We start from the raw sequence: 23,529 nt of genomic DNA on the forward strand, positions 1-23,529 counted from the left end.
CACTCCAAGTTCCTCTGCAGCCCAGATGAGATATCCCAAAACTGAGCACCAGACAGGCAACACAGCCTTTGGGATTCTCGATCCTGGTCACAGAGAACAGTGTCAATGCCCCTAACTATACTGTCCCCAATTACGACTACATTTCTTTCTCTCCCCCCACTTGAATGGCTCCCTGTACCACGGTGCCATGGTCAGTTTGCTCATCTTCCCTGTCCACACAGGGAGCAAGAATCTCGAACCTGTTGGACAAGTTCAGGGACTAAGACTCCTACAACCCTACCTCCTGGATCCCTCTACCTGCCTCACTTGCAGCCACACCCTCCTGTCCCTGACCACTGGCCAAATTCAAGGGGTGTGACTGCCTCCTGGAACACAGTGTCCAGGTATCTCTCCCCCTCCCTGATGTGTCGCAGCGTCCGTAGCTCAGAATCCAGCTCATCCACTCTGAGCCAGAGTTCTCAAGCAACCCACAGTTACTACAGACGTGCTCACGGAGAACCACAATGGGGTCCACCAGCTCCCACATCATGCATGAACAACACATCACCTGACCCTCCATCTCATTTAATTAGTTTTTAAATTTGGTTTTTAAATTTATTTAAACTTTTAAAAAATTATACATCTCCTTATTACTTCAGTCTCAACGCAATTTCTAACCAGAATAAGGTGGAACCATTTCCAATGTTCAATTTCTGGGTCCCAAAAGCTTAAAGTTTATTTATTAGGGTCACAAGTAGGCTTACATTAACATTGCAATGAAGTTACTGTGAAAATTCCCTAGTCGCCACACTTCAGCGCCTGTTTGGGTACACTGAAGAAGAATTTAGCACGGCCATTGCACCTAACCAGCGCGTCTTTTGGACTGTGGGAGGAAACCGGAGCACCCGGAGGAAACCCACACAGACACAGGGAGAACATGCAGACTCCGCACAGACAGTGACCGAAGCCAGGTCCCTGGTGCTGAGAGGCAGTAGTGCTAACTAGTGTGCCACCGTACTGCTTGGGTACGATTGATACTTGCCCTGTCAATTCCATACTTGAACTTTATATGGCAAATTTCACGGATTAAGTTCTTAAAAAAATAACAGGGAGGCCAAGCATAAAGATGCCATTTGTGCAGAATCGCAACTATAGTTTAACTCTTAATCAACAGATTGACAGTAAATTCAAAGATTCAGTGTATCACTGAGACACCATTATCTTTCTCAAGATCTGGCCCATTAGATTTTTTTCCTACTTTGCTGATTATTTTAAATTTGTGTTTGGAGTGAGCGGAGGATTGCAAGAGAAAACCAATTTGTGATGGATTATTTGAACCTAGTGACTGTTACTTTTGTTCATTGACAAAATAGACCAGTATAACTTTTTTGTTTAAATGGAAGGTTTGGGGTTCACACAAGTGAGCATAATAAATTACTTGATTTAACACATCTTATTTTTAAAAACCAAATATACACCAAGATGTTTAAATATTACAAATCAATTACACGTAGAATTATCAACTACCCTTCCCCAATGATGGGGAGCCCAGCATGTCACTGCAAAAGACATGGTTAAAGAATTTGCAACCACCTCCAGCCAAAAGTGCCGATTAGGTGATTTCAGCCACCTCCCAATCTTCAGCCAATTTGATTCATTCCATTGATCAACAGCTGAAGGACATTGACAATATTCTGGTCATAGTACCAAAGATTAATGCTCCAGAACCAGTACTAAGCTGTTCTGGTAGAGCTACAACACTATTCGATCTGCAGCATCTACCAGACAATATGAAAAATTGCACAGGTATCTCCTGTTCATAAAACAAAGGACAAATGCAATCTGGCCATTTACTGTCTCATCAGTCTACACTCAATTATCAGCAAAGTGATGATGGTGTTACAGAGTACTATCAAGCAGCACTTAACACAGCAATAAACAATGCTAAGTTTGGTTTCCACGGGAGTCACTTGGCTTCTGACCTTATTTTGATCCGAACATGGAGAAAAGGGCTAAATTTCACAGGTGAAGAGTGTGGCCATTATAAAGTACCAGGGAGCCCTAGTAAAACTGGAATCAGAAGGAAAACATGCCACTGATTGGAGTCGCATGTAGTTGGAGCGGCACAGTAGCACAGTGGTTAGCACTGCTGCTTCACAGCACCAGGGACCTGGGTTCGATTCCTGGCTTGGCTCACTGTCTGTGTGATGTTTGCACGTTTTCCCCATGTCTGCATGGGTTTCCTCCGGGTGCTCTGGTTTCCTCCCACATTCTGAAAGACATTCTGGTTAGCTGCATTAATAGGCGCCGGACTGTGACAACTAGAATTTCACAGTAACTTCATTGCAGCGTTAATGCAAGCCTTACTTATGACTAATAAATAAACTTTAACTTTAAAATGAAGATGGTTACAGTTGTTGGAGGCTAACTGCCTCAGTCCCAGGACATTGCTGCAGAAGTTTCTCAGGAGTGTTATCTGTGGAGACTTGATTTCTGCTGATGGAAGATCAAACCATCCACTGAATCCACTTCATCTATCATACGTCATTCTAATTATAGACCTCATTGAGAAATAGGATGTGCTGGAGATTTTTTTTTTAGATGAATGTACACTCAGTGTGGATCCTATTGAAGCATCCCCCATTCTTCATACTGTTTCTGCTGTCAGTTTGATTGAGTACAGGCTCTGCACCTACACATGAATCCAGCAAACTATTACACCCGACTGCTATTTTTAATCCAACACATTTTGCCTGCACCTTACTAAGTCCTACTTATGGTGAGTTTGCGGTAGGGAGCTGGTTGGGGCAGTGGATCCCTGGTTTAGTTCTGTCGGAGGGGCAATGTGATCCAGTCTCAGTTTCAGCTTGGCATGTAAGCAGAATACAGCATACACAGTTCTGCTCTTAAATGTCTTCAAACTTCCTACTTGTATAAATATTCCCGTTTCCTGTGTGCCTAGTGTCCTCGGTGCATCAGGAAGAAAAATATATGTACATCCCTATCCCAGTCAACTGGGCTACTCTATAAAATTATCAATTTTAAAAACGGGCAAGGCTTTACCCTGACTAACCATAACTCATCAGAGGAATTCCTAACCTTCAGACAACCAGCAGAGTCTTGTTATCTTTAAAAAAACGGACACTTATGTCCCTTCCTGGGATGGCACAAAGCCTCTTTACATTTCTATTGCAGAGCTCCAGCACTGGAGATGGTGTATCAGCCAGCTATGAACAAAGGCAGCTATTTGAGACTCTTGGAGTGGAACTTTCCTGTCCCACCACCATGGGAGTCGTAGCGGACGGGCGACGGACCATACAAAGGAACGTTGACCTTGGGCGAGATTTTCCGGTCTTGGGGTGAGCGTGCCCAGAAAATCCCACCCCTAATGGCAGAACCCTTAAGAGTATTGATAGGCAAAGAAATCTGGGTGCACAGGTACACAGGTCACTGAAAGTGGCAATGCAGGTGGAGAAGGTAGTCAAGAAGGTATACGGCATGCTTGCCTTCATCGGCCGGGGTATTGAGTTTAAAAATTGGCAAGTCATGTTGCAGCTTTATAGAACCTTAGTTAGACCGTACTTGTAATATAGTGTTCAATTCTGGTTGCCACACTACCAGACGGATGTGGAAGCTTTGGAGAGGGTACAGAAAAGATTTACCAGGATGTTGCCTGGTATGGAGGGCATTAGCTATGAGGAGAGGTTGGAGAAACTTGGTTTGTTCTCACTGGAGCGACGGAGGTTGAGGGGAGATCTGATAGAAGTCTACAAGATTATGAGAGGCATGGACAGAGTGGATAGTCAGAAACTTTTTCCCAGGATGGAAGAGTCAATTACTCGGGGGCATAGAGTTAAGGTGCGGGGGGCAAGGTTTAAAGGAGATGTACGAGGCAGAATTTTTTTACACTGAGAGTGGTGAGTGCCTGGAACTTGTTGCCCAGGGAGGTAGTGGAAGCGGATACGATAGTGACTTTTAAGGGGCGTTTTGACAAGTACATGAATAGGATGGGAATAGAGGGATATGGTCCCCGGATGGGTAGGGGGTTTTAGTTAAGTCGGGCAGCATGGTCGGTGCAGGCTTGGAGGGCCAAAGGGCCTGTTCCTGTGCTGTAATTTTCTTTGTTCTTTGTTAGAATCTTAGGCCAAATGTTCTTCAGCTGTTTCATAAAGCCTGTGCTGATGATTGCACAGTGTTCAGCACTATTTGTAAATCCTCAGATACTGAAACACTTCATTCCATAGCAAGTAGCTCGCTTTCACTTTACAAAGTCTGTTCACCATTTGCAAGGCTAAGTCAAGGGTATGGTTGAAAATTCAATACTTGCTTGGCTGAATGCAGCACCAACATTCAGGAAGCTCAACAGCATCCAAGACAAAACAGTCCACTAGATCAGTCCCCCATCCACCACATTGAGCATTCACTTCCTCCATCAACAGCAGAAGTGTGCATCATCTACACGATGCACTGCAGTAACTTGCCAAGGCTTCCTCGACGACACCTTCCAAACCCCCAACTTCTGTCACCAAAGTCAATGACAGAAGACACAAAAGCAGTATCACCTACAAGTCACAATGCATCATGACTTGGAATATTAACATTCCTTCACAGTTTCCGTTTTCTAACAGTATGATGGTGAACAAAGAGATCTAGGGGTACATGTTCATAGCTCCTTGAAAGTGGAGTCACAGGTGGACAGAGTGGTGAAGAAGGCATTCAGCATGCTTGGTTTCATTGGCCAGAACATTGAATACAGGAGTTGGGACGTCTTGTTAAAGTTGGACACGACATTGGTAAGGCCACACTTGGAATACTGTGAGCAATTCTGGTCACCCTATTATAGAAAGGATATTATTAAAATAGAGAGTGCAGAAAAGATTTACTAGGATGCTACCGGGACTTGAGGGATTGAGTTATAAGGAGAGGCAGAATAGACTGGGACTTTTTTTCTCTGGAGCGTAGAGGGGTGACCGTATAGAGGTCTATAAAGTAATGAGGGGCATAGACAAGGTAGATAGTCAATATCTTTTCCCAAAGGTAGGGGAGTCTAAAACTAGAGGTCATAGGTTTAAGGTGAGAGGGAGAGATACAAAAGTGTCCAGAGGGGCAATTTTTTTCACACGGAGGGTGGTGAGTGTCTGGAATAAGCTGCCAGAGGTAATAGTAGTGGCGGGTACAATTTTATCTTTTAAAAAACATTTAGATAGTTACATGGGTACGATGGGTATAGAGGGATATGGGCCAAATGCAGGCAATTGGGATTAGCTTAAGGGATTTTTTAAAAAAGGGCGACATGGACAAGTTGGGCCGAAGGGTCTGTTTCCATGCTGTAAACGTCTATGACTCTATGGTGTACTTACACCAAATAGATTGCAGGGGTTCAAGGAGACAGCTCACCATAAGACCATAAGACATAGGAGCGGAAGTAAGGCCATTCGACCCATCGAGTCCACTCCACCATTCAATCATGGTTGATTTCAACTCCATTTACCCGCTCTCTCCCCATAGCCCTTAATTCCTCGAGAAATCAAGAATTTATCAATTTCTGTCTTGAAGACGCTCAACGTCTCGGCCTCCACAGCCCTCTGTGGCAATGAATTCCACAGACCCACCACTCTCTGGCTGAAGAAATTTCTCCTCATCTCTGTTCTAAAGTGACTCCCTTTTATTCTAAGGCTGTGCCCCCGCGTCCTATTCTCCCCTGTTAATGGAAACAACTTCCCTACGTCCATCCTATCTAAGCCGTTCATTATCTTGAAAGTTTCTATCAGATCTCCCCTCAACCTCCTAAACTCCAACGAATACAATCCCACGATCCTCAGACGTTCATCGTATGTCAGGCCTACCATTCCTGGGATCATCCGTGTGAATCTCCGCTGGACCCGCTCCAGTGCCAGTATGTCCTTCCTGAGGTGTGGGGCCCAAAATTGCTCACAGTACTCCAAATGGGGCCTAACCAGTGCTTTATAAAGCCTCAGAAGTACATCCCTGCTTTTGTATTCCAAGCCTCTTGAGATAAATGACAACATTACATTTGCCTTCTTAATTACGGACTCAACCTGCAAGTTTACCTTTAGAGAATCCTGGACTAGGACTCCCAAGTCCCTTTGCACTTTAGCATTATGAATTTTGTCACCGTTTAGAAAATAGTCCATGCCTCTATTCTTTTTTCCAAAGTGTACGACCTCGCACTTGCCCACGTTGAATTTCATCAGCCACTTCTTGGACCACTCTCCTAAATTGTCTAAATCTTTCTGCAGCCTCCCCACCTCCTCAATACTACCTGCCCCTCCACCTATCTTTGTATCATCGGCAAACTTGGCCAGAATGCTCCCAGTCCCGTCATCTAGATCGTTAATATATAAAGAGAACAGCTGTGGCCCCAACACTGAACCCTGCGGGACACCACTTGTCACCGGTTGCCATTCTGAGAAAGAACCTTTTATCCCAACTCTCTGCCTTCTGTCTGACAGCCAATCGTCAATCCATGTTAGTACCTTGCCTCGAATACCATGGGCCCTTATTTTACTCAGCAGTCTCCCGTGAGGCACCTTGTCAAAGGCCTTTTGGAAGTCAAGATAGATAACATCCATTGGCTCTCCTTGGTCTAACCTATTTGTTATCTCTTCAAAGAACTCTAACAGGTTTGTTAGGCACGACCTCCCCTTACTAAATCCATGCTGACTTGTCCTAATCCGACCCTGCACTTCCAAGAATTTAGAAATCTCATCCTTAACGATGGATTCTAGAATTTTGCCAACAACTGAGGTTAGGCTAATTGGCCTAACCACCACCTTCTCAAATGATATTGGGAAAGGACAACAAATACTGTTCTTGCCAACGATACTCAGTCCCCATGAACAAATAAAAATTAAACTACGTTAAATAACTCAAAGCTATCCATTCAATTGTAATGGGAAACAATTGTTTCTTACTTCATGATTAGCTGCTCCAATGATATGTGCATGGTTTCCAGGTAGCCAGGCCACACTGAGATTTTTTTCTCTAACATCTCACGGAATAGCCCCTCACATACCTAAGAAAAAGGAGGAAATGGCAAACTAGAAAAACTGAACATCTTAAAATAAACACAAAAAATACTGTAAATACATGGGTAAGTCAGAATCTGAAAACAGCAGATTACTAGAGATGGGACAATGGCTGTTCTCCCTTACCCTCTTTCTTTCAGTCAATCCTGTAACGGACCTGCCCTTCTGGTATGACAAAAAACTGCCCAAAATGGTAACCATCCTCTTGAAATTTCATGTGTGTTTACAGCAAATTTATATTTTATTTAATAAAGTTTAAGACTGGATGTGGACAGCAGCTGTTTAGATTCATCAGCATACAACCATTTAAGATGAGATCACGTTTTAAATCTTTGTACTAAACATAATAGAAATCCACCACAGGACTGCTTACCCATTAGCTAATTACAGGCCAGTGAGCCTTACATCAGTAGTAGGGAAATTATTGGAGAGGATTCTTCAAGACAGGATTTATTCCCATTTGGAAATCAGTGGACGTATTAGTGAGAGACAACATGGTTTTGTGAAGGGGAGGTTGTGTCTCACTAACTTGATCGGGTTTTTCGAGGAAGTGACGAAGATGATTGATGAGGGTAGGGCAGTGGATGTTGTCTACATGGTCTTCAGTAAGGCCTTTGACAAGGTCCCTCATGGCAGGCTGGTGCAGAAGGTGAAGTCACATGGGATCAGAGGTGAGCTGGCTACGTGGGTACAGAACTGGCTTGATCATAGAAGACAGAGGGTAGTAGTGGAAGGGTGCGTTTCTGAATGGAGGGCTGTGGCAAGTGGTGTTCCTCAGGGATCAGTGCTGTTTGTAATATATATATAAAAATGATTTGGAGGAAAATGTAACTGGATTGAATAGTAAGTGTGCGGATGACACAAAGGTTGGTGGATTTGCGGATAGCGATGAGGACCATCAGAGGATACAGCAGGATATAGATCAGTTGGAGACTTGGGCGGTGAGGTGGCAGATGGAGTTTAATCCGGACAAATGTGAGGTAATGCATTTTGGAAGGTCCAATAGAAATAGGAAATATATAGTAAATGGCAGAACCCTTAAGAGTATTGATAGGCAAAGGAATCTGGGTGTACAGGTACAAAGGTCACTGAAAGCGGCAATGCAGGTGGAGAAGGTAGTCAAGAAGGCATACAGCATGCTTGCCTTCATTGGCCGGGGCATTGAGTTTAAAAATTGGCAAGTCATGTTGCAGCTTTATAGAACCTTAGTTAGGCCACACTTGGAATATAGTGTTCAATTCTGGTTGCCACACTACCAGAAGGATGTGGAGGCTTTGGAGAGGGTACAGAAAAGATTTACCAGGATGTTGCCTGGTATAGAGGGCATTAGCTATGAGGAGAGGTTGGAGAAACTTGGTTTGTTCTCACTGGAACGATGGAGGTTGAGGGGTGACCTGATAGAAGTCTACAAGATTATGGAGGCATGGACAGAGTGGATAGTCAGCTTTTTCCCAGGGTGGAAGAGTCAATTAACAGGGGGCACAGGTTTAAGGTGCGAGGGGCAAGGTTTAAGGGAGATGTACGAGGCAGATTTTTTACGCAGTGGTGGGTGCCTGGAACTCGTTGCCGGGGGAGGCAGTGGAAGCAGATATGATAGTGACAAATACATGCATAGGATGGGAATAGAGGGATATGGTCCCCGGAAGGGCAGAGGGTTTTAGTTAAGTTGGGTAGCATGGTCGGTGCAGGCTTGGAGGGCCAAAGGGCCTGTTCCTGTGCTGTAATTTTCTTTGTTCTTCATGCTCTGGTTGCAGAATGATTCACATTTGTTTGTTTTTAAAATTTTCAGGGGTTCTTCAGTGATCACTCAGAATTGGTTGCATTCAGGATTCCTTAGTCCTTTCTCCTTGACAATTATCTAGTCGCTTAGTTATTTTTGTTTTGTGATTTCCTATCTTTATAGTTCATATCTGCTGATGTTTTGACTTTAACAGTGTTAGAACAAAAGTTCTAAGTGATAATAGAAAATGCGTGGAAGCTGTATATACACACCTATATAAAAGCACTCACACATATAGTTAAATATATAGAACACATACTTTGTGTGTACTGATGCAAGTGTATAAGGCTGCAATGGGGTTCTAAAGTTTACGTAGTGTTACTTTATGATTTCTGCAAAACTATTTTAGGTCTTTTGAGAGTTTTTTGTTCTCCATCCTGCCTCCACGTTCCTCTTTGTTGTTGCACTGGCAGCACCAATCTTTGCTGACATATTATCCACATATATTACTTGCACCCTATACTTCATACAATCTGCCAATCTTATGTAAATACGTATAGTAGGTTAGTTAACCATAAAAAAAAGTCACAGTTGAATTGTACATTGTGTCATCTGGCATCTACATACGTATACTTTTCATAAAAAGACATAGGACAATGATCATGAATGGGAATCCTGATTATGTTTCTAATTAATCTTAGAGTGGACATAATAACAATGGTCAACTGTCATGACCCTAATGTTCCCTGAACTGGCGTTAACGAATAGCTCAGTCTATACTTGCCTGGGCATTTACCACTGAGTCACTGAAGAAACTTTTATTCAAATGTCAGTCTGTACTTTCGGCATCTCTTGCAACCAGTCTCAAGTTTATTGTCTTCTGTCTATACTGTCATCTTGCAATTCAGTTCTGACCACGAGTAAACGTAAAAGCAACTCACAGCTGGTTTGCTGCTGGGTTTTTTTTTGGGGTGGGCATGGGGAGAAAGAATAGAAAAATCAACCTACAAATATGCTGTGCTTTAATAGCTTTAAGGAAAAATGTCGAACAATATTTTCAGGCATCCAGTGGGGAATATCTTCTTATGGTACAAACCTTCTAGCATTTTATACAAATATAAAACTGACTTTAAATTAGCAATAGTTTCCAGCCATATCCTTCTTCACAGCATGCCATTCTCTGAATTTTAATTTTAACCATAATTGGTGTTGCATTGCTAATAAAACAGGCACTGCCTTAATCTTGCTGAACTAGATTGCTATGCAGATGTTAAACGTGCCTTTATCACACCATGTCCTGCTTTATAAAATCTTCACTTACTACAAATTTAATGTGACCAATCCATGATAGGGATTCTAAATTTCAAATTATGAAGTTTTTCTTGGTGAGTTGGAAAAGTGACAATATTTGGCAGTTATGATTTTTATTGCGCTTTTCATAGATTTTTTTAATATGGAAATGCTAAAGCCCATGTCCAAACTAAATTAATGATTTGCAAAGACCATTTACAGTACAGAAACATAACATTTTCTCCTAATCTATGATCACAATTATTTAGTTGATTTAGTCATTATTTTTGTTGATAAATATCCTAGTTCATTTTGTAAACCTTTTTTGGTGCAACATGCAGTCCACAAGCTATAGTTTAACACCCTGATTTTAGGCCAAAAGAACATTCAGGTTCCAAAAGCTCATGTAGCAGAAGGTCCTCACGGACGAAAGCTTCCATACTGAACAAAAAAAATGTATGGTTTCAAACATAATTATAAAATTCAGAACAGCCTAGACAAAATGTTGCAGGCCATATGACTGCAGCTTGGTTTGAACAGAAGGAATGGAATTAAAAACATCAGGGAAGCACAAATTGATATGATATATTTTCATGGCTTTTGGAGTTCTTCACAAAATACGCACCTGACGTAACTCAACTGTAGGTCCCTTGCCCATTTCCAAACCCACTTTAACCGGAGCTAAACTTGGATGGAGTTTTAGCACCTAAAAATGCAGCAATCATGAATATTATTTTTAGATATTTTCAAAGTTAAAGATGAAATAGACTAAAAAATTACTAAATTGCAACAATAAGTTAACTAACTGAATACCATTAGTATAATTAGTTGCCAGGGAAAATAAATAGCCCAATTTACAAAATTAACTGACATGCTGAACTGCTAAAGAAAACTCTTCTGCTTACTTATTTTGGATGTGGAGATGCCAGCGTTGGACTGGGGTAAACACAGTAAGAAGTTTAACAACACCAGGTTAAAGTCCAACAGGTTTATTTGGTAGCAAAAGCCACACAAGCTTTTCGCGACACACGACAGCGCAGAGTCGCTGAGCAGTTTCTGCTCAGCGACTCTGCGCTGTCGTGTGTCGCGAAAAGCTTGTGTGGCTTTTGCTACCAAATAAACCTGTTGGACTTTAACCTGGTGTTGTTAAACTTCTTACTGTACTTATTTTGGAAACAGCCTTCAGTGCACATCTGTTTTTGTACAATTCAGCAATATACTTGTTAAATTTAGCTGCAACAAATGCCTCCCTTCGACTAGTTCCTGTCATGTAGCGGTTTTGTGGTTTTACTATCATATCTGTAATATCGCTGACAACCAACAAAACATATACAATAGTTAAGATGCATGTCTAAATATCCCTAATTGTCATGGCACACACTGGAGACAGAATTAGTATAAGGTGACACCATCCCAAACCTGCAGAAGGGTAGCTGCTTCAGGGAGGAGGAGATACACCTTGTTCAGTTTATTTATGATGTGGAGATGCCGGCGTTGGATTGGGGTAAACACAGTAAGAGTTTTAACAGCAGCAGGTTAAAGTCCAACAGGTTTATTTGTTAGCAAATGCCATTAGCTTTCGGAGCGCTGCTCCTTCGTCAGATGAAGTGGAAATCTGCTCTCAAACAGGGCACAGAGACACAAAATCAAGTTACAGAATACTGATTAGAATGCAAATCTCTACAACCAACCAGGTCATAAAGATACAGACAATGTGAGTGGAGGGAGCATTAAGCACAGGTTAAAGAGATGTGTATTGTCTACAGACAGGACAGCCAGTGAGATTCTGCAAGTCCAGGAGGCAAGCTGTGGGGGTTACTGATAGTGTGACATAAACCCAACATCCCGGTTTAGGCCGTCCTCATGTGTGCGGAACTTGGCTCTCAGTTTCTGCTCAGCGACTCTGCGCTGTTGTGTGTCGTGAAGGCCGCCTTGGAGAACGCTTACCCGAAGATCAGAGGCTGAATGCCTGTGACCACTGAAGTGCTCCCCCACAGGAAGAGAACAGTCTTGCCTGGTGATTGTCGAGCCGTGTTCATTCATCCGTTGTCGTAGCGTCTGCATGGTTTTCCCAATGTACCATGCATGGTGTCTCTGTGCCCTGTTTGAGAGCAGATTTCCACTCCATCTGACAAAGGAGCAGCGCTCCGAAAGCTAATGGCATTTGCTACCAAATAAACCTGTTGGACTTTAACCTGGTGTTGTTAAAACTCTTACTCAGTTTATTTATCACAGGGGAGGTATGCATGCATGGATACAATTGACAAACATAATATTAACAATATTAAAATTCGCTTCCAGTCAGAAACACAATGGTGATAAAGGGAGGGCTGAACAATAGAAACAGCATCATGTGCATGTGTAGACTGAGAACATGCAGCAGAATGGGCAAAGGGAAGCCATGTTGACAAGTCCTGTAAGGATGGGGCAAGCCACAGTCTCTAAAGCCCAAATCTGGATGGTGGGTTCAGGAGGAAGATTTCATGGACATATTTCCAACAGAAGTTGGATAATTTTATGATTGTTAAAATGCATTTTGCAATTTTCTTTTACATGGTAACTTATCCTATTATTTTATTTATCTTGACATTGTAAGTTGGGACAAATATTAAAAAATTTTGCTTGAGAATTATTTTGAGAAATTTGATTGGTTTTGCCTTCTGTATGAAAAATGCACCAGGATGCTCGAATAAATTTGAATCGGAATAAATGCCCATCTCATTCAATCAATTCGAAGAAATTGATTTAGAACATAAGAACTAGGAGCAGGAGCAGGCCAGGCCATCTGGCCCCTCGAGCCTGCTCCGCCATTCAATAAGATCATGGCTGATCTTTTGTGGACTCAGCTCCACTTACCCGCCCGCTCACCATAACCCTTAATTCCTTTACTGTTCAAAAATTTATCTGTCCTTGCCTTAAAAACATTCATTAAGATAGCCTCAACTGCTTCACTGGGCAGGGAATTCCACAGATTCACAACCCTGTGTGTGAAGAAGTTCCTCCTCAACTCAGTCCTAAATCTGCTTCCCCTTATTTTGAGGCTATGCCCCCTAGTTCTAGTTTCACCCGCCAGTGGAAACAACTTCCCTGCTTCTACCTTATCTACTCCCTTCATAATCTTATATGTTTCTATAAGATCTCCCCTCATTCTTCTGAATTCCAATGAGTATCGTAGAAACCCTACAGTACAGAAAGAGGCCATTCGGCCCATCGAGTCTGCACCGACCACAATCCCACCCAGGCCCTACCCCCATATCCCTACATATTTACCCACTAATCCCTCTAACCTACGCATCTCAGGACACTAAGAGCAATTTTAGCATGGCCAATCAACCTAACCCGCACATCTTTGGACTGAGGGGGGAAACCGGAGCACCCGGAAGAAACCCACGCAGACACAAAGAGAATGTGCAAACTCCACACAGACAGTGACCCAATCCGGGAATCGAACCCAGGTCCCTGGAGCTGTGAAACAGCAGTGCTACCGTGCCGAGTATAGCCGCAGTCTACTCAGTCTCTCCTCATAAGCCAACCCTCTCAACTCCAGAATCAACCTAGTGAATCTCCTTTGCACCCCCTCCAGTGCCAGCATATCCTTTCCCAAGTAAGGAGACCAAAGCTGTACACAGTTGTGCTCCAGGTGTGGCCTCACCAGCACCTTATACAGCTGCAACATAACCTCGCTGATTTTAAACTCCATCCCTCTAGCAATGAAGGACAAAATTCCACTTGCCTTCTTAATTACCTGCTGCACCTGCAAACCAACTCCTTGAGATTCCTGCACAAGGACACCCAGGTCCCTCTGCACAGCAGCATGCTGCAATTTTTTACCATTTAAATAATAGTCCATTTTGCTGTTATTCCTACCAAAATGGATGACCTCACATTTACCAACATTGTACTCCATCTGCCAGACCCTCGCCCATTCACTTAGATTATCTATATCCTTTGCAGACTTTCAGCATCCTCTGCACACTTTGTTCTTCCACCCATCTTAGTGTCGTCTGCGAATTTTGGCACACTACACTTGGTCCCCAACTCCAAATCATCTTTGTAAATCGTAAACAATTGCGGTCCCAACACTGATCCCTGAGGCACACCATTAGTCACTGATCGCCAACCAGAAAAACACCCATTTACTCCCACTCTTTGCTTTCTGTTAGTTAACCAATCCTCTATCCATGCTAATACATTACCTGTGCACCTTTATCTTATGTAGCAGTCTTTGGTGCAGCATCTTGTCAAATGCCTTCTGGAAATCCAGATACACCACATCCACAGGTTCCCCATTGTCCACTGCGCATGTAACGTTCTCAAAGAATTCCACCAAATTAGTCAAACATGATCTGCCCTTCATGAACCCATGCTGCGTCTTACCAATGGGACAATTTATATCCAAATGTCTCGCTATTTCTCGCAAATTTTGTATTGAAGTTGCCTACAATTGTCATTTTAATAAAAACTGCAAAGCAGTACTTTTGTTCAGTGTCGAAGTTGCCTACAATTGTCATTTTAATACCTTAGTTCAAATTTTTCAATTTAAAATAAAAATTGATAAGAAACAAATCCAGTATCTTACTCTAATGCAAAATATTTGACACAAAACATACCCTTTTTTGGTTGTCTCTCAGTTTTGAATCAAGTTTCTCACTCAGTTGCAGTGAATCAAACAAAAAGGCCATCACTCCTCGGTCCAGATTCCCACTCACTGACAGTACATGTGGGACAACAGTCTTCCTCCCATCTCGACCCTTTTGAGAAATTATTCTGATAAACAGGGATATTTGCCAGGCATCTTCCCTCCTTTTCTTTTGAAATAATTAATTCTTGCCATGGTTAAAGAAAATAATTTCCATTCATATTATGTCTCAAATATACCAAAATATTTCATTTAGAAGATACCTGATATAGGTATGATTACATGGGTAAACATGGCAGGCAATCTGTGCACTGTAAAGCCCCATAAACAGCAATGAAATGAATAACTAGTTAATTTGTTTTTAGTTACATTGCAATGCTGACCATAACACAAGAACAACCGCTCTTCTAATACTGCCATGGGATCTTTCTGACAGTACAACATCCCATCAGTACTACATTGAACTGGTAGCCTACTCCCTAGACTATGTAGTCAAATCATGGAATGGGGCTTGAACCGTAACTCAAAAGTTAGTGTGCTACCCATTGACCCAAGGGGCAGAATCTTCCCAAACAAGTTGAGTATCATAACAGTGTGAAAACGGGTGTGTTCCACACCGTTCTTTTGGGCAAACTTGGCACTGCAATCTTTCGGCACTGTCAGTTTTTCTGACAGCTGGGAGATTTACAGTGCCCCCCCACCCCCCCAACCCATCGGCGTCATTGCTACCCCCCATCAACATGGGTTGCTGGCATCAGGACCCCCGGCCACCATGGCCCATTTCTGCACACCCCTGCATGACCACCTCCCCAGCTGACCACCACTCCCCTTGCAGAGCTTCCCCCCTACGTAAGCACACAGTCATTGTGCATACCCGCCTGTCACAGCCCCACTCATGCCTCACCCCCTTGGCACTGTTCCAGCACACGATGCCCAACTGAGCGCAGCCAAGGTGCTAGGTGGGCATTGCCCAATGGGCACTGGCTGGCTATGCCCCTAACCATCCAGGGGCTTCCATGGCCTCCGATCCCCCCAGCGTGGCCATGACGCCTGGTCTCCACTGCTGCGGAGCAATAGCGATTCTCACCAACATAACATCACGCGGTGAGGGCAGAAGTACCCGGGAAGACAGAAGCAGCTGCTCCGAACCAGGTAAATGCTGTTAAATTTAGACATTTTTATGTTAATGGGCTTCACACCCTCATTCTCGCCATTAGAAAGGGGCCAGAAGGATAGCAATCAGATTTGTGCTGGGTGAGAATCGGATTTTTGCCCTCCCATGCTATTTCCCTGGCTCGCCATGCTGATTGACCGGTGTGACGAAGATATTTAACTTGAAAACTGTAACAGCCATTTTAGACAGTTATTTTGAAAATTAGAAGTTGTTCTGTATAGAATATAGCATTCTTTAATCATACCATTTACACTGCAAACAAACAAAATTGTACTTGTACTTTTACGTTATCCTTATTTTCATGGTGCTCAAGCACAAGTTCCTTGTCTCCCAGATTTAACAGCTTCTCAATCGGTTCCTTCCCCCATGGAAAACTGAAATACAGTTCAGTTCCTTTAGTTCCATCATTATCCTGGAAATCACCGGCTGTGAAACTGGATGGATTTTTGGCAAACTAAAAGACAATCAAATAACACTCAGAATAAAACATGGGAAGATATTTGACAATTAACGATCTAACTACTCGCTTCCCCTCTTCCGACCCAAATCAAAAACAAGTAACCATGGGGCAGAAATTAGTCAGCACATGACAATGAGCACAAAATAGATAGAGCCCATTTTGCATACATGAAGATGCCTGTGTGGAGTTTAAAATACAATATTTTCTTATTTGGCCAACTTTCAGGTTTGCGCACTGTGGTAAGTACAGCTGTGAAGAATGATCTGTTGGAAGAATAAAATCACAAATGTGGTAATCCTCTCAAAGGTAAAGCTTCGAAATATGTTGATACTCAAAAAGCAGGGGCAACTTTGTTGGCTCAGGTACATTTGCAGGATGGAAGATGGTTGAATACCAAAGAATCTTCTGAATAGCAAGATAGCCAGAGCCAGTATGCTGCCCAAAGCTCCACTCCAAAGATGCTTGCAAGTATGACATGAACATACTGTTTATTGATTCAAATGCTTGCCGAATACAGACCAAAATGGGAATATCATCTGTGGGCCAGTGTGCACCACTTTGGTGATCAGTGGCTAGTGCAATTGGCAACAGGGACCGACATTGAAAACAACACCATTTCACATGTGGTGCTGTGACGGAACTTGCATCTCGTGAATTGATCTCTTCAGTCATTAGCAAAAGTGCACCACATGTCCAGGAAGTTGCATGTCCATCGTCTTATCCAGATGAAAGAATGCCAAACATATTTGGCCAATCATTCCTGTAGCAGTAGTTATTTTTCACCACTGCTATACAATTGCATGAACAGTAATCTGTAGTCCAAAGATGTGCAGGTTAGGTGCATTGGCCATGATAAATTGCCCCTTAGTGTCCCAGGATGTATAGGTTAGAGGGATTAGCGGGGTAAATGTATGGGATTGCGGGGATAAGGGCTGGGTGGGATTGTTGTCATGCAGACTCGATGGGCCAAATGACCTCCTTCTGCACTGTAGGGTTTCTATGATTGGTTTCTATAATCGATAGTGAATCGTGTTCCAGAAATCAGTAGTTCTTACCTTCCTCCACCACAGTAAACGCTGGCGTACCCAGTAGTCTAGCCAATGGCCTGAAGTCCGAGGAGAGCTAAACCATACCAGAGATGCCATTTCCACCTCCCCTGTTCTTTGGTGTAATAGGAGATTAAAACTATTAGAGTAACAAAAGTAATTAACTTGTACTGGTCAGAGCTCTTTCATTTAACTAACTTTCTCTTAACACCTTGTCTTTCTCCCTACCTTCCTTCCCCCTCCCTAAATATTGCATTCCTTATTGCAAAAGGAGAGGCAGCAGGATTTTTTTTTAAACAACTGAATAGGCTCACTAACTTTCACAGAGGATACTAAAATAGAACGCCTAGTGTATAATTCTAAACACCAAAGGAAGCTGCAGGAGGTTATTGATGAGATGGTGACAGATGAAATAAACATTAACAGTAAGGTGGTTAACAAAAATCTTTTTTTTCTTCAATCGTGGGGCGGCACAGTAGCACAGTGGTTAGCACTGCTGCTTCACAGCTCCAGGGTCCCGGGTTCGATTCCCGGCTCGGGTCACTGTCTGTGTGGAGTTTGCACATTCTCCTCGTGTCTGCGTGGGTTTCCTCCGGGTGCTCCGGTTTCCTCCCACAGTCCAAAGATGTGCGGGTTAGGTTGATTGGCCAGGTTAAAAATTGCCCCTTAGAGTCCTGGGATGTGTAGGTTAGAGGGATTAGCGGGTAAAATATGTGGGGGTAGGGCCTGGGTGGGATTGTGGTCGGTGCGGACTCGATGGGCCGAATGGCCTCCTTCTGCACTGTAGGGTTTCTATGTTTCTATGTGGGTGTTGCTGGCTGGCCAGCATTTATTGCCGATCCCTAGTTGCCCTTGAAATTGAGTGGCTTGTTCGGCCATTTCAGAGGGCAGTTGAGAATCAACAACATTGCTGTGGCACTGGAGTCACATGCAGGCCAGACCAGGTAAGGACAGCAGATTCCTGCACTAAAGGACATTAGTAAACCAGATGGGTTTTTCTGACAATCGACAATGGTTTCATGGTCATCAGTAGATTTTTTTTGTTTATTGAATTCAAATTCCACCAACTGCTGTGGCAGGATTAGAACCTAGGTCCCCAGAACATTGGTTGAGTTTCTGGATTAATAGTTTAGCAATAATACCACCAGGCCATTGCTTCCCACTGAACTGAGAAAGTTGGGTGCTGCGGAAGGCGAGTGTGATCTGGGAGTACAATACATTAGAAGCAGCAACTCAAGTAGTTAAGGTTATAAATAAAGTATTGGGAGTAGGGCAAGAAGCATGGAATATAAAAGTTGGGATATAATGGGGAATCCATGTAAAAGGAACAACATGACAGTTGTGTGTGCAAGATTTGAAATCCAAACTATTATAAGTGCTGCAGCAATGGAGGGGTTCAGGCACAGATTTTATCATTGTGAGACTCTCTTTCAAAATCAAATTTTTATAGAGTCAGAGGTTTACAGCATGGAAACGGGCCCTTTGGCCCAACTTGTCCATGTTGCCCTTTATTTTTAAACCCTTAAGTTAGTCCCAATTGCCCACATTTGGCCCATGTCCCTCTATACCCATCTTACCCATTTAACTGTCTGAACGCTTTTTTAAAGACAAAATTGTACCCGCCTCTACTACTACCTCTGACAGCTTGTTCCAGACACTCACCACCCTCTGTGTGAAAAAATTGCCCCTCTGGACCCTTTTGTATCTTTCCCCTCTGGACCCTTTTGTATCTTTCCCCTCACCTTAAAAACCTATGACCTCTAGTTTTAGACTCCCCTACCTTTGGGAAAAGATATTGACTATCTAGCCGATCTACGTCCCTCATTATTTATAGACCTCTATAAGTTCTCCCCTCAGCCTCCTACACTCCAGGGAAAAAAGTCCCAGTCTATCCAGCCTCTCCTTATAACTCAAACCATCAAGTCCTGGTAGCATCCTAGTAAATCTTTTCTGCACTCTTTCTAGTATCCTTTCTATAATAGGGTGACCAGAACTGTACACAGTATTCCAAGGCCTTACCAATGTCTTGTACAACTTCAACAAGACGTCCCAACTCCTGTATTCAATGATCTGACCAATGAAATCAAGCATGCTGAATGCCTTCTTCACCACTCTGTCCACCTGTGACTCCACTTTCAAGGAGCTATAAACCTGTACCCCGAGATCTCTTTGTTCTGTAACTCTCCCCAACAACCTACCATTAACTGAGTAAGACCTGCCCTGGTTCAATCTACTAAAATGCATCACCTCGCATTTATCTAAATTAAACTCCATCTGCCATTCGTCAGCCCACTGCCCCAATTGATCAAGATCCCGTTGCAATCCGAGATAGCCTTCTTCACTGTCCACTATGCCACCAATCTTGGTGTCATCTGCAAACTTACTAACCATGCCTTCTATATTCTCATCTAAATCATTAAGATAAATGACAAATAACAATGGACCCAGCACCAATCCATGAAGCACACCACTGGTCACAGGCCTCCAGTTTGAAAAATAACCCTCTACAACCACCCTCTGGTTTCTGTCATCAAGCCAATTTTGTATCCATTTAGATACCTCACCCTGGATCCCGAGAGATTTAACCTTATGCAACAACCTATCATGTGGTACCTTGTCAAAGGCCTTGCTAAAGTCCATGTAGACAACATCAACTGCACTGCCCTCATCTACCCTCTTGATTACCCCTTCAAAAAACTCAATCGAATTTGAGAGACATGATTTTCCACTCACAAAGCCATGCTGATTGTCCCTAATCAGTCCTTGCGTCTCTAACTGCCTCTAGATCCTGTCTCTCAAAATACCTTCCAACAACTTACCCACCACAGATGTGAGGCTCACCGACCTGTAGTTCCCATGCTTTTCCCTGCAGCCCTTTTTAAACAAAGGCACAACATTTGCCACCCTCCAATTTTCAGGCACTTCACCTGTGACTATCGATGATTCAAGTACCTCTGTTAGGGGACCCACAATTTCCTCCCTAGCCTCCCACAATGTCCTGGGGTACACTTCATCTACCTTGATGCGCTTTAAGACTTCCAGCACCTCCTTCTCTGTAATATGTACACTCCTCAAGACATCACTATTTATTTCCCCAAATTCCCCAACATCCATGCTTTTCTCAACAGTAAATACTGATGAGAAATATTAATTTAAGATCTCACCCATCTCTTGAGGATCAGCACATAGATGACCTTGTTGATCCTTAAGAGGCCCTATTCTCTCCCTAGTTACTCTTTTGGCCTTTATGTATTTGTAGAAGCTCTTTGGATTCTCCTTTGCCTTATCTGCCAAAACAATTACGTGTCCCAGTAGAGGCAGCTGAGGGACTTCACTGGTGCATTCTGGGAGAAGTCAGACCAGCAACATCTACCAAGAAGTGGGAAGCAGAAGATCTGATGTCAAGGAGCGGTAAGCCCGAAACACTACATTAGTGTTTCCCTCCCTCCTCCTCTGACCAAAAAAAAAGGCCACTGTGAGAAGGTAAAAGTGAAGGCAAGAGTTTTATAAATTTTCTTAAATAATTTAATTGGTGCTCGAAATGTCGGTCAGTGGGGTTAAATGCTGCACTTGAGGTCTGGGAAATCCGTGACGCTTCCAGCTCCTTACAGACCGCATGGATAGGTTGGAGCAGCAGTTGGTTGCACTTAGGAGCATGAAGGTGGCGGAAAGCATCATAGATAGGAGCTTTAGAGACGTGGTCACACCCAAGGTGCAGGCAGATAGATGGGTGACCGCTAGAAGGGGCAGGGAGTCAGTGCAGGAATCCCCTGTGGTCATCCCCCTCTCTAACAAATATACCGTTTTGGATACTGTTGGGGGAGATGGCCTATCAGGGGATAACAGCAGTAGCAGCCAAAGCAGTGGCACCACGGCTGGTTCTGTTGTTAAGCAGGGAGGGACAAAGAGGACTAGAGCAATAGTTATGGGGGACTCTATACTTAGGGGCACAGATAGGCACTTCTGTGGACATGAAAGAGACTCCAGGATGGTATGTTGCCTCCCTGGTGCCAGGGTCCAGGATGTCTCTGAACAGGCAGAAAGCATTCTGAAGGGAGAGGGTGAACAGCCAGAGGTTGTAGTACATATTGGTACTAACAACATAGGTAGGAAGAGTGATGAGTTCCTGTAGCAGCAGTTTAGGGAGTTAGGTAGAAAGTTAAAAAGCAGGATCTCCTGGGTGTAATCTCAGGATTACTCCCTGTGCCACGTGCTAATGAGGCTAGGAATAGGAAGCTAGTGCAGCTCAACACGTGGCTAAACAGCTGGTGTAGGAGGGAGGATTTCAGATATCTGGACCATTGGGGTCTCTTCTGGGGCAGGTGGGACCTGTACAAGGACGGGTTGCATCTCAAGTGGAAGGGCATAAATATTTTGGCCAGGAGGTTTGCTAGTGTTACACAGGAGAATTTAAACTAGTTTGGCAGGGGTGTGGGAACCAAAGCAAAGGTGAATTAGCTGAAGGGGAACCAGAGAGTAGGGCCAGGAAGACTCAGAGAAACAGCAGACAGGGTGAGGTTGCTAGTTCAGAGGGTTTGGTGGACTGAAGTGCATTTGTTTCAATGCGAGAAGTATCACAGGTAAGGCAGATGAACTTAGAGCTTGGATTAGTACTAGGAAGTATGATGTTGTTGCCATTACAGAGACTTGGTTAAGGGAAGGACAGGATTGGCAGCTTAACATTGCAAGATACAGATGTTTCAAGCGAGAGAGAGGGGGATGTAAAAGGGGTGGGGTAGTTGCACTATTGATTGAGGAGAATATCACAGCTGTACTGCAGGAGGCCACCTCAGAGGGCTCATACAGCGAGACAATATGGGTAGAGCTCAGGAATAGGAAGGGTGTAGTCACAATATTGGGGGTTTAATATAGGCCACCCAACTGCCAGCGGGAGATAGAGGAACAGATATGTAGGCAGATTTTGGCAAGGTGTAAAAGTAACGGGGTTGTTGTGGTGGGAGATTTTAACTTCCCCTATATTGACTGGGACTCACTTAGTGCTAGGGGCATGGATGGGACAGAGTTTGTAAGGAGCATCCAGGAGTCCTTCTTGAAACAGTATGTTGATAGTCCAACTAGGGAAGGGGCCATACTGGACCTGGTATTGGGGAATGAGCCCGGCCAGGTGGTCGATGCTTCAATAGGGGAACAGTGACCACAATTCAGCAAGCTTTAAGGTACTGACGGATAAAGATAAGTGTAGTCCTCAAGTTAAGGTGCTAAATTGGGGGAAGGCTAATTACAACAATATTAGGCAGGAATTGAAGAATGTAGATTGGGGGCAGATGTTTGAGGGCAAATCAACATCTGGCATGTGGGAGGCTTTCAAGTATAAGTTGATAGGGATTCAGGACCGGCACATTCCTGTAAGGATGAAGGATAAGTATGGCAAGTTTTGGGAACTTTGGATAACGAGAGATATTGTGAGCCTAGTCAAAGAGAAAAAGGAAGCATTTGTCAAAGCTCGGAGGCTGGGAACACACGAAGCAAGTGTGGAATACAAGGAAAGTAGAAAGAAACTTAAGTAAGGAGGGCTAAAAGGGGTCACGAAAAAGCATTGGCCAGCAGGATTAAGGAAAATCCCAAGGCTTTTTATACATATATAAAGAGCAAGAGAGGGAGAGGGTTGGCCCACTCAAGGACAAGGGAAGGAATCTATGCGTGGAGCCAGAGGAAATGGGCAAGGTATTAAATGAGTACTATGCGTCAGTATTCACCAAAGAGAAGGACTTGGTGGATGATGAGTCTAGGAAAGGATGTGTAGATAGTTTGAGTCATGTTGAGAACAAAAAGGAGGTGGTGTTGGGGTTCTTGAGAAACATTAAGGTAGACAAGGGCCTGATGGGATATATCCCAGAGTACTGAGAGACAAGGGAGGAAATTGCTGGGGCCTTGAGAAAAATCTGTATATCCTCACTGGCTACAGGGGAGGTCCCAGAGGATTGGAGAATAGCCAATGTTGTTCCTTTGTTTAAGAAGGGTAGCAAGAATAATCCAAGTAATTACAGGCCAGTGAGCCTTACATCAGTGGTAGGGAAATTATTGGAGAGGATTCTTCAAGACAGTATTTATTCCCATTTAGAAATAAGTGGACATATTAGTGAGAGGCAACATGGTTTTGTGAAGGGGAGGTCGTGTCTCACTAACTTGATCGAGTTTTTCGAGGAAGTGA

At 43.4% G+C, this 23,529-nt stretch overlaps 1 protein-coding gene across 6 annotated transcripts in view; it reads right to left on the minus strand.

The window, feature by feature from the left end:
• Positions 1–23,529, minus strand: part of polg2 (polymerase (DNA directed), gamma 2, accessory subunit) — a 69,781-nt gene that overhangs the window by 14,902 nt on the left and 31,350 nt on the right. For 4 of the 6 annotated variants that reach the window (XM_078225772.1, XM_078225773.1, XM_078225771.1 and 1 more), the window contains exons 4-8: positions 17,367–17,472; positions 16,132–16,305; positions 14,649–14,789; positions 10,664–10,744; positions 6,915–7,015 (exon numbers count right to left, since the gene is read on the minus strand). In XM_078225772.1, coding sequence (XP_078081898.1) covers positions 6,915–7,015; positions 10,664–10,744; positions 14,649–14,789; positions 16,132–16,305; positions 17,367–17,472 — 603 coding nt within the window. Of the gene's footprint in view, positions 1–6,914; positions 7,016–9,582; positions 9,700–10,663; positions 10,745–14,648; positions 14,790–16,131; positions 16,306–17,366; positions 17,473–23,529 lie in introns of those variants that run through there. The other 2 variants (XM_078225774.1, XM_078225775.1) reach the window with 2 other exon arrangements.

This window comes from Mustelus asterias, chromosome 12 (genome assembly GCF_964213995.1).
Source record: "Mustelus asterias chromosome 12, sMusAst1.hap1.1, whole genome shotgun sequence".
Taxonomy (NCBI): Eukaryota; Metazoa; Chordata; class Chondrichthyes; order Carcharhiniformes; family Triakidae; genus Mustelus; species Mustelus asterias.